This window comes from Stegostoma tigrinum, chromosome 27 (genome assembly GCF_030684315.1).
Source record: "Stegostoma tigrinum isolate sSteTig4 chromosome 27, sSteTig4.hap1, whole genome shotgun sequence".
Classification (NCBI taxonomy): domain Eukaryota; kingdom Metazoa; phylum Chordata; class Chondrichthyes; order Orectolobiformes; family Stegostomatidae; genus Stegostoma; species Stegostoma tigrinum.
This window is the reverse complement of record NC_081380.1, coordinates 6,586,861-6,599,014: the sequence shown is the minus strand read 5'-3', so window position 1 is coordinate 6,599,014 and position 12,154 is coordinate 6,586,861. Positions and strand designations below refer to the sequence as shown.

The window sequence follows — 12,154 nt, the reverse complement described above, 5'->3', positions numbered from 1 at the left end:
AGGCTAAGCCTGTGCTAGAAAAAATACATTTAACTCTTTGTAAACAGTGTCTTTCCTTATATCAAGTTTCTCTGGTGAATAAATAACCATCCCAAAGTGTCACAGACGTGCATTTGAAGTCCCTTAATCTAATCAAAAACAAAAATGAGGCACACGTAAGGTTTAGAAAACTGAGGACAGACAGAGCCTTTGCAGAATACAAAGACAGCAGGAAAGAACTCAACAAAGGAGTTTGGAGGGCTAAAATGGGTCATGAAATGTCTTGGCAAACGGAATGAAACAAAATCCCAAGGCGTTTTATATAAGGTGCAAGAAGGTAGCTAGGGAAAGGGTAGGTTCACTCAGGGAGCCTTGGCTAACAAATATAAACAGGAGTGTCAGAGGTTCTGTTCACTCTGAGAGCTGGCTCTGAGGAAGCCGAACCTGTGTAATGTACTATGAATATGTAAATAAAGGGTGACTAGGTGATGGGATACCAAACTCTGTGGAGTTATTTCAGGATCTATTCCAGAACCTCTGTACAGAATATTCCAAGGGAGGATGATGAGGAAATTGCTGGATCCTAGTACAGAATCTTTGCGTCTTCTATAGTCGCAGAAGAATAGAGAATAGTCAACATTGCTGCTTTGTTTAAGAAGGGCGACAGGGATAATCTGGGAAATTACAGGCCAGTGAGTCGTACATAGGTGATGGAGGAATTAATGCAGAGTATCCTTAGGGGTCGGATTTACTCACATTTGGAAAGATATGGACTTATTAGCAATTGGCAGCATGGGTTTGTGCAAGGAAGGTCATGTCTCACAAATTTGAGTTTTTTGAGGAAACAATAAAAATGCTTGGTGAGGGCAGGGCAGCAGATGTTAGCAAGGCCTTTGACAAGGTCTTTCATGGCAGGCAGATACAAAAGGTGAAGTCACCTGAGACCCTGGGTGAGCTGATAAGATAGGTACAAAACTGGCTTAATCACTGAAGCGGGACAGTACTGGCAGAAGCGTGCTTTTCTGGCTGGTGATCTGTGACCACTGGTGTTCTGCAGGGATCAGTGCCGGAACCCCTGTTGTTTGTAATATGTGTAAGTGATCTGGAGCAGAATGTAGGTGGTCTTATTAATAAAGTTTGCGGAGGTCACAAAGATACAGGGAGCGGTGGATAGTGAGGAGGATTGCTTGAGGATGCAGCAGGATAAAGACAGATAGGAGCCTTAGGCAGAAAAATGGCAGATAGATTTTAGTCCAGTCAAATGTGAGGTGATGCACTTTGGAAGATAAAACGCAGGACAGAAGTCTACAGTAAATGGCGGAACCCTTAATAGCATCAATATATAGAGGGATCTAAGTGTACAGGTCCACGGTTCCCTGAAAGTGGCAACACAAGTGGATAAGGTGGTCAAGACAGGATACGGCATGCTTGTCTTCATCAGTTGGGGCACAGAGGGTAAAAATTGGCAAGTCATGTTGCAGCTGTAGTTTGGCCACATTTGGTATATTCCATACAGTTCTGGTCATCAACTACCAGAAAGATGTGGAGGCTTTGGACAGGGTACAGAAACAGTTTACCAGGATGTTGCCTTGTTTGGATGGAATCACCTATGAGGGGACATTGGGCAAATTTGGTTTGTTTTCACTTGAATGTTAAAAGATGAGGAGTGACCTTATTGAAGTTTACAAAATAGTGACTAACATGGACGGAATGGATAGTCAAGAATTTTTCCCCAGGGTAGAAATATCAAACATAAGAGGACATAGGTTTAAGGTAAAAGGGGGTTAAGTTTAAAGGAGATGTGAGAGGCAAGTTTTGTTTTACACAGAGGGTGGTAAGTGTCTACAGTCTGCTACCAGAGAAGGTGGTGAAGGAAGATATGACAGCAACCTTTAAGAGGCTTCTTGACAGATATATGAAAAGGCAGGGAATTGAGGGATATGGACCATGTAGGGGCAAAGTACATTTAATTTAGAAAGGCATCATGTATCTGTGCAGTCTTAGTGGGCTGAAGGGCCTGTTCATAGAATCTCTACAGTGCCCAAGCAGGCCATTCAGTCCATCAAGTCCACACCAAAGAGCACCCCATCCAGACCTATCCTGTAAATCTGCATTTCCCATGCCTAATTCGCACAATTTTGGACTGTGGATGGAAATTGGAGCACCCGGAGGAAACCCATGCAGATACCGGGAGAACATGCAGCCTCCTGAGTCACCTGAAGGTGGAATCAAACCCAGGACCCGGCAGTGAGAGGCAGCAGTGCTAATCATTCAGTCACCACGTTCCTGCACTATACAGTCCTTTGTCCTATGAAGACAATCAGCATTAACACAGATGAAAGGGCAGGCCAAGCATTAACACGTTTATGCTGTTCAACGGCTTGTTAATGAATAATTAAAGGTGAATGCACCTACTTGTCCAAGTGCACACTCTGCTAATGATGCTAACTATGACAGGGGGAGTTAAAGCAGCAACAGTGTTTTTTAAGAAGTGCATCTAATGTAACGGAATTATCAAAAAGGCTGATGGAATGCTGAGGCAGAACTTTGGTCGGGACATGGGGGCTGGAGTAGAAGTTGGTGAGCTAGGGTTTTCCAATGTTTCTCTGCATCCCAGTTCCCTGGGCTTGGTACCAAAGCCTCTGCTACTTTCAAAGAAATGGGTTTGGGTGACAACTGGTTCTGGCTTTCCGGGTATTGTAAACAGAACTGATTCACAAGCCTGTTCAGGCTCCTTCACCACACCAATTGCGAGACTTCAGCCAACAAGGTGGCATGTGTTCACTGGGTGAAAGAAGGCCAGAGAAAGGAGGCAGCCTCATGGCAAAGGCTGGGCGATCCAGAGTTCCATAAGGATTGAAATGACTCCCCACCCTTGGTCAATGTAGGAAGCCAGGAAAACACCTTAAATGTTGTGAGGATGCTTCCAACTTGAAGCACTCTCTCTCCCTTCCTTAAGTGCAATGGCAGCCTTCATCCTCAATTGGACAATGAGCATGAATTCTGCCATGAAGTGGTCTTCCCTTGGTAAATTACAGCAGAGAGGTTGCTCAGTGGTTAGCACTGCTGCCTCACTGTGCCAGGGACCTGGGTTCGATTCCATCCTCAGGCAACTGTGTGGAGCTTGCACATTCTCCCCGTCACTGCGTGGGTTTCCTCCGGGTGTTCCAGTTTCCTCCCACAATCCAAAGATGTGCAGGTCGTTTGGCCAAGCTCAATTGCCTGTAGTGTTCAGGGATGTGTAGATTAGGTGGTTATAGGCCTGGGTGAGATGCTCTGAGGATCAGTATGGGCTTGTTGGGCTGAAGGGCCTGTTTCCACACTGCAGGGATTCTATGATCTACCATTGCCTGGAGTCAGTGCCGGCATGTGTTCGCAACATCAAGGTCCCAAAACTGTAAGGCAAGTCCTGCCCTGGTCTTTATTTCTGGAGAACGAGAAATACAAAGGTGTTGAAGTCACAAATCTGCTCAGCTTCAGCTAGATTTGTTTTTAAGCAGCTAGTTGCTCGGATTTAGAAAAGATTGCCTGAAAGGTTGGTGGAAAAAGACTCAATAATAACTTTCAAAATGAAATTGGATAAGTAGTTGGAAAGGGATGAAGATTGTAGGTCCGTGGGGAAAGAGCAGGCCTTGCTCATGAATGAATATTCAGCTTTGTGTTAAACACAGACATCTCGTCTAGGAGCACTTCACTGCCTAATTATTCGCCAGGTAAATTTTAATACTAAAGTTCAAGCAGAGGGAAATTTTTTAGCTATTTAGTCTTTGAGAAAAAAAAATGACATATTGCCTGCCACTGCATTGACAGAGGATGCCAGTGCCCTCAGTAACATTGCTGTGTGTTAGCACCAACTTCATCTGCGCCCCCCTCGCCCAAAACGTGCTGCTTTACCCACACTCCACCTTGCTCGCCAACCAGCTCGCTACTTCTCTGGTCAACCTGCTCCTGATCCCTGCCCACCTCACTCACTTGCTCCCATGTGAGTGTTTAGGAGGCGAATCTCTTGGGCAAGGACAAAACTCAACAAAATGCTGGAGCATGTCAATTCAGTCAGCACACAGGCATAACCAAGATAACAATCCACAAAGACCTTCTGCATAGTCAACTGGGTCATAACCTTCCAGATGTCCATTTCTCTGCTACAAAGACACTTGCCAGCAAGATATGAAGGTGGCAGATATTGACACTGACAATGAGAAACAGCTATAGAACCTACTGTCCAGAAGAGGCCCTTTAGCCCATCCTGTCTGCACTGCTAACAATATACTACTGCCTACACAGGACCACTACCCCACACTAGGCCCACAGCCTTTAATGTTATGACACTTTCAAGTGCTCATCCATGTATTTTTTAAAGGTTGTGAGGATTCCCACCTCAACTACCCTCCCAGGCAGTGCATTTCAGAATCCCACCACCCTCTGGGTGAAAACATTTTCCCTCAAAACTATTCTAAACCTCCTGTCCTTCACTTTAAAATTATGCTCCCTTGTTTTGACTCTTTGACTAAGGGGAGCAGCTGTTTTCTACTTCCCCCCTGTCCATGCCCCTCATAATCTCAAACGCCTCCATCAGGTCCCCTTTAAACATTCTCTGCTCCAAAGAAAACAATCCGAGCTTATCCAGCCTCTTTTCAAAGCTGAAATGCTCCAACAAAGGCAACGTCCTGTGAATCTCCTCTGCACCTTCACCAGTGAAATTACATCCATCCTCTAGTGCGGTGACCAGAATCGCATACAGTACTCTAACTGTGACCTAACCAAAGTACTATAGAGATCCAACATAACCTCCCTCCTCTTAAAACCAATTGATAAAGGGAAGTGTCCCTTATGCCTTCTTAACTACCCTATTAACTTGTCCTGCTACATTCAGGGATTTGTGTACAACGACTCCAAGATTCCTCTGAGCTTCCTCACGTCTTGCCATTCACGGAGTAATCCCTTGTCTTGTTCTTTCTTCCAAAGTGCATCACCTCACACTTATTTAGGGTTAAATTCTATCTGCCGCTGATCTGCCAATCTGTTTATATCCTGCTGTAAACTAACACCTTCCTTCTCACTGTCAACTACCCACCCAATCTCTGTATCATCTACAAGATTATTTATCTATCCCACACCTCCACATTCCCATCTACATCGTTAATGAATATGAACAATAAGGGACCCAGGACTGATCCCCATTACGTCAGTGCACACTGGGCTTGAGTCAGACATACAGCCTTCTACACCACACCCTATCTCCTGTCAAAGCCAATTTTGGATCCAACTTGCCAAGGTACCCTTGGATCCCAGGCTCTTACCATCTTTACGACTTTACTACGTGGGACCTTGTCAAAGGCCTTGCTGAAATCCATATAAACTACATCAACTGCCCTTCCGTCATCCAAACACTACCTCATCTCCTTGAAATATTCCACCAGATTTGTTAGGTATGACTCCCTTCTGACAAAGCCAGCTGACTATCTCATGATCAAACCCTGCCTCTCTAAATAGAAATTAATTTTTTCTTTCACTATTTTCTCCAATAGTTTCCCTACCACTTATATTAGACTCAATAGTCTATAATCCCCTGGTCTCTATCTATCACTCTTCTTGTAAAGTGGAACCACATTAGGTGTCCTCCAGTCTTCTGGCACCTCCCTTGTGGCTAGGGATTACTTAAAAATTTGGGTCAGGGACGCTCGTTGCCCACAGCAGCATGGGAAACAATCCATCCAGATTTGGACAGTGGTCACTTTTAAATCTGCCAGAACCCCCAATACCTACTCCCTTCTTACATCATTCCGTGCAAGAACTTCACAGTCCATTTTCTCAAATTCTGTACTTGCCTCCTCCTTCTTTTGAGTAAAGACGGATGCAAAGTAATCATTTCACACTCTACCAATGTTCCCTTAGCTTCATGCACAGAATGCCCCTTGGTCCCTAATAGATCGTACTCTTTCCCCAATTATATTCTTCCCCTTGATTGAATTGTAGAAAATCTTGGGATTCTTCCTAGTCTTGCCTGCTAGCATTTTCTCGTGCTCCCTCTTTGCTGTAGAAACTGCTGTCTTGAGATTCTGATACTGCACGCCTTGCACTCCCTATATTCCTATGACTGACAGTCACTGATGGCCTTGATGTTTGGAGACTGGCTGTTGGGAAGGGTATTGGAAGAATAGAGAGCCCAAAGAAAGCAAGGGCCTGTAAATTGTTCACTTTCTCAGTGCACTGCTCTCCTCCCCATGAAGATAAACAGCAAAACTGCGAATGAGTGTATTGCTCTGATTCATCTTCTATCCTTCAAAACAGCTCCAGCAATAACGTCACATTGTTTTGCCACTAATATAAAATTATGCTGCCTAAGACATCCATCCCAATTGTTCAGCAGCGCAAATCCAAGTGTTTTCTAAATGCCTATATCTAGGCTAAACTGCAGATAAATCAGAACAAACTTTAATATGTGCCAGATATGCCTCTGAAAAACAAAATTCAGAGTTCAAATCCCATTCCAAAATCAAAGTAGGACACAATAATCAAGCTGACAATCCAGTGCAATGCTGAGGGCACACTGCTCTGTCACAGATAGTGTCTTTTTTAGGTGTGGTATTAAACTGAGGCTCCAGCTGCCTCCTCGGGTGGCTTTACAGCTACTTTGAAGAAAAGGGGTACAGTTATCATCGTTATCCTAACGAACATTTATTCTTCATCAACATCACAAAAAGAATGGACTAATTTGTCACTATCACATCACTGTTGTGGGAATTTGCCCAGAGTACGTTAGCTGCCACGTTTCCTAAATAACAACAGTGACTGCACTTCAAAAATTTTCTTTTGCTTTTAAAGACTTTTGAAACATTCACTTGTGGTGATAAAAGGCTACATAAATGCAAATTGGTCTCCCTTCTAGATACAGGCGATGTGGCATGCATGTATTTGAGAAGCACACATACTGCCAAGCAAGTACAGAATGAAGTACAGAAGAAATAGGAGAACAGACGCTAATCTTGCTGGCACAAAGTGACAGGATTGTTAAATGCACCTCACTCACATTCTTGTCCTAGATATGCCAAAGCTACTGGAACCAGATTTTAGGCAGCTCTGTGCTGGAGAACTGTGCCACTAGCAGAGGGGTGGAGAGGCGGACAGTTTGAACTCTCCTCAAATATCTTAGTCAAGGTGGGCGAGAAATTATAAAGGGCACTTCATCGCTGGGGTTGCTGACATGAACTTAAGGCCAGGAGATGGGGTGAAGGTTTGAAATCAGGGTGGGTGTTGGTGTGATCTTTGACAGATATGTGCTCCATTCTGATTCCAACATTGTAAGTAGTTTCCCAACCTGACAGATGACTGGCTGCAATTCAGCTCCTGATCTACTACACTAGACAGCAGCAGCAAAGTCTGCACTCAAGAAAAAGAAAATTCCAAATATGAGACAAAGGCCAAATGACAGGGCAGTCCCTGAAAAACTGTTTTTTGGTAAATGCTCACTGTCACCTTAGCATTCATGCGGATAAGATCCACCAATGATGTGTCAGGAAGCAGATGTAAATACACATCCAATTTTTTTTATTAGTAGGGAGGTGAATAGAAAGGCAACGAGAGGAAGAAAATAAACTAAAAGAGCAAATAAAAATCGAAAGAACTGCAGATGCTGTAAGTCAGGAACAAAAACACAAATTGCTGGAAAAGCTCAGCAGGTCTGGCAGCATCTGTGAACTGTTCTGTGAGGGGTGAACGGTCCCAAAACATTAACTCTGACTTTTTCTTCACAGATGCTGCCAGACCTGCTGAGATTTTCCAGCAAATTTGTTTTTGTTGTTGTTGAAGATAACAGACCAGTTTGTTTCAACTAGGACAAAATAACATTTACAAAACAGGGTTGGGATAAAGGGAAGACCAAGAGAGTAAAATTATCAATTGTTTTTATTGTAAATTATTTTTAATGATGTGTTGAAGCATGAAGTTAACTTGCCCATCACTAATATTTTCCTGTAATATTGGGCACCTCAAGAAGAATGTGATTTACTGAACCAGAAATACCACATAATGACTTCCTAATTACATGTATACAAATGTGGATTTAACCATGAGATGCTAAATATTTATATATTGGCCATGTGCATAAAATATATTTCACATTATATAAACAGACCTCCAGACAAAATGGGACTCCAAATATACAAATGATCTCATTAATAAATAAATGCATTCATAAATCAACTTTTAAAAATATAATTAAAAACGTGAAGGCCAGTTAATTAACCTTTCAATCATCACCACAGCTCAATGCAAACAAATCCTTAGTATAATCTTAGTATTAGATGTGAAATGGAGAAGAAATGTCTCTTGTTGAATAGGACCTGTTCATCATTCCCGAAACCTGCCCCAGAAAACTGTGCAAGAATAATCACCCCAGCCTTTCTCGAGAATAAATGGCAACTTGTTTCATTCTGAATAACCACAGCTGTAAGGTTAGGAGAGGCCGCTGCTTTCTTACTTGTTTTCAATGAGAAAAAAAAATCATCAAAAAGCATGAATAAAGAGGCTTGGCACAGAATTTAATGCCCCATTGAACAAGAGTTTGGAGGTGGAGTGGCATTTAATCAGGCAAGAGCGAGAGGGTGAAGACCTTGCTACTCTTCCCCAGTTAAGGCTGGGACAAAAGACTTGTGGATAGCCTTCCAGTCTAAATACTATTAAAGCCTCATTCTGCCTGAAAACGGCAGCTGGTATGAGGTTGTGGATGACTGCTGAGGGTCATAGCCTGTCCTTGCCTGTGAACACTACCTCACCCTCATTCAATTCGGGGTGGGGTCCTAAGTCGATCACGAGCTTCTGATGAGTGCACCAGCAAGGATTGCACTGGAGAGCTGCTGAGCCCTGATTGGGCAGAAACTGTCACGAGGTTGGATTTCCATCCCACTGTCCTTAACTGTGGAGAAGGTCACTTAACGTGAGGCCTTCGCAAATGGAGGAGACGTGGTGGCTCCCTGTCAGCTCTCCAGCAACTGGGCGGGACCCCAGGGGAAAATATCACATTGCAGCCGATAAATCTTCCCTCCACTCACAGGAACTGCAGTAGGCCATTCATCCCCTTGCGGATGTCTTTTCGTTTAATTTGACTGTGAATTATCAGAGTCTTAATTTTTTTTTACCCACTTTGATTTCTGAAGAAGGGTCCTGAACCTTTTTCTCTGCTGCTGCCTAACCTGCTGTGTTCCTCCAGCTCCACACTTTATCTCTATTCTTACCTTCCTTGTTTAATAAAAATGTCAGGCTTTAATTCTTCTGTCAATTTACTCCAAAAGTGTTTTGAGCGAAGAGAGTTGCAGATTTCTAATGGCCTTCAGCAGTGATGGGGCTCTCTTAATTTTAAGGTAATTCCCACGGATTTTGCATTCTCCCCATCAGAAAAAGTTGTTTTTTCTCCATCAATTCCATCAACTCCTTTAATCATCTTGAACACCGCAACGCAACCGCCCCTGAAGCCTTCTTTTCCTGAGGATACACAAACTTAAACCTAATCAAACATATATTCCGATCAGTAATTCCTGTTAAAAGAAACTGATCATTTTAACAAAGTAGTGTGCACTCACACATGACGTCCGTGTGGATTTTCCTTGGTCAACACACCTTCCTTTTCCATTAACATTTGCCGAAAGGTCCCCACTTTCTGGCGAATTTCTTCCTGAGTATACCTGAAACAGCAACAGGAAATCAATTTCAGGATGCAGCATTGAAAAAAGGATATCTGGAAAATTAGGGAAGAGTCTGAATGTTCAAAGCAATAACACGGAGGACTGATAGCAGGAAGTTCTTTTTCACACCAGAAGTGATCAGCAAACGCAGGGGCTATTTCCTTGAATAGGGCACAGAAGAAAAGGCCCTGGAAGCATTTAATAACTAATTGCACGCGGCGATACTTTGAGGTAATTCTGGGATGAATGAGTGAAATGGTTCTGTGACCTTGTGAAACAGATTTTTCAAGTTAGTTACTGATATGGAATCACAGCACAAAAGGAAGCTACTCAGGGCCCACCATATCTGCGCTGGACACCACAGGTCAAAACAACAAAAAAAAATGATTTGCACTTGAAAGAATTTCAATAATATGCATATATTATTTTGAAATCAAGATATTATTCCCTGCCTGTAATTAAAATTGCATTTTTTGGAGTGAAATATTAATGCTCATATGATATGCTAATCTACATTATATTTGCCTTATTGGCTGTATCTTGCTAGAACTGGCCCCTTGGGTGGTGTAAGTTAATAACAAGCTTTTTTTAGGCTCATCAAGGACATACCTTGTATAAATAGCAGAAAACGCAGTGTTTAGTAATAAAATAGAAGGTCAATGAATCACATTTAATACAAGCTTTACTTAAGCAAGTCTTTCTCAGGATAGGTTCCCGCATCATACGCCATGGATTTTCAACAGTAATTCATTCATTGTGTGAGAGAATGGTGATGTCTTGTAGTGCTTGTAATTTTATGGTATCTCCATGGAACTATACCTCCCAGAATGTTACCATGACATCAGCTGAGAAGAAAATTGACAAACAACAGCATGGCACAAATGGCAGTAGGAAAAAAAAACATTTTTGCACACTTTACAATTTGAACTGTTAAATCAAAAATCATAGCATGGTTTGGAATGAAGCTTTAAATGTAATTTTGGGGGACTACATGTTTATATGTTAACATTAAGCTTAGAATTAGAAACCAACTTAGACAGCCAGGCTTAAAATACTGAGTATTATAGTGCAATTGTTTTGCCATTGAACAAACGATACAGAGAAGCAGGGAAGGGGAGAGTTACCTGAACACTGTGTTTCAAGAAGCAGTCACACCCTTTGGATTAACTGCCTCGAATACAGTCAGTAGTCAGGGACGGGACGGTGTGACTACAAGCAAGGCAGGTAGAGGAATCCAGAAGATAGTGCTGAAGGATCCTCGGCTCTAGCACTTGCTCCCTGAGTGGATGAGATTGGGGGCTAAGGAGAGGATGAGCAAACTGACTATACCACCGTGGTACAGGGAGTGAGTCAAGAGGGTGGAGAAAAGAGAAATATAATGTAATTGGTGACACTATAATCAGGGAAATAGACACTGTTCTCTATGGCTAGGATTGAGAATCTTGAAGGCTTTGTTGCCTGCCTGGTGCCTAGGTTGAGGATACCTCACCGGGGCTGCTGGGCCTCGTATATCAAATTAAACCAAATTGTTCCTTGGCAAGACACAGTAAGGGCATAAACTGGGTTCAACAAGTCCTGGGTCCTCATTTAGCATCAGAAACAGTCAAAATCAAATATTCGGTTCTTTTGTTGTATACTTCATAAGGCCATATATACCTCAAAATGTTTCCTCTTTTTTAAAAATCAGTCTAATTGACCAAATTAGCCTTAAGTCGAATATAGCAAATTGGTTCAAACTTCCAGTTGATTTGTTCTTAATTTCCCTGGAATTCTATGGTAAATCAGTTGCTTTCCCTGTCGCCACAATATCAGTCTCCTGAGATGTTTGCCATTCATTCTTTTCCTGGCAGACTATGTATTTATTGAGACAAAGCTCAATAAATCCCTCCGAGCCTATTGGGCTGTCATCTGTCCTTGCTAAAGATTAAATGATCAGGAAAAGGTTAAAGAATACCATTACACAGAAGGGATTCTTCAACTTGTAACAGGGGATTCATTACAAAAGTGCACATGCAGCTTTATTGGTTAAACTTTCAAATTTGATAAGAAAAGTCAACATTGAGCATTTCATAAAAATTCCACTATTCAATTCATACCTTGTTATTATCTCTAATAGATTGCAGAAAGGTGATTTGTTGGATTGCAACTTTTCAGCACATTTTGCAATGCATTCACAAAAAGTAACTGCAGTTGAAATTACAGGGACAAATTATCAGGGTCTCCTTGTTTCTTGGCCTGATAATACAGTGATGTAATGTGCAATGAGTCACGTGGGGCTTGGGATAGGTGACAAAGAAAAAAAAATTGAAGCCTTTAGTTTTGATCATTTGTGTCTGCAATCTGCATTCAATAAGCCATGTCGAGTGAGAGAGCAGACAGAGGTAAAACTAGGGCAAGTCATTAAACCATAGTGAGAGGTTTCTATAGCAACTTATTTTAGTCAGATCATTCCAAATAAATTAGTGGATGACTGTCACTTGTTTCTCTGTGACGAT

General features: G+C 42.2%; 1 protein-coding gene across 13 annotated transcripts in view; it reads right to left on the bottom strand.

The window, feature by feature from the left end:
* LOC125464774 (serine/arginine repetitive matrix protein 3-like) overlaps positions 1-12,154 on the bottom strand; it is a 693,195-nt gene that overhangs the window by 162,910 nt on the left and 518,131 nt on the right. For all 13 annotated transcript variants that reach the window (XM_059655503.1, XM_059655504.1, XM_059655501.1 and 10 more), the window contains one exon: positions 9,558-9,659. In XM_059655503.1, coding sequence (XP_059511486.1) covers positions 9,558-9,659 — 102 coding nt within the window. The remainder of the gene's footprint in view (positions 1-9,557; positions 9,660-12,154) is intronic.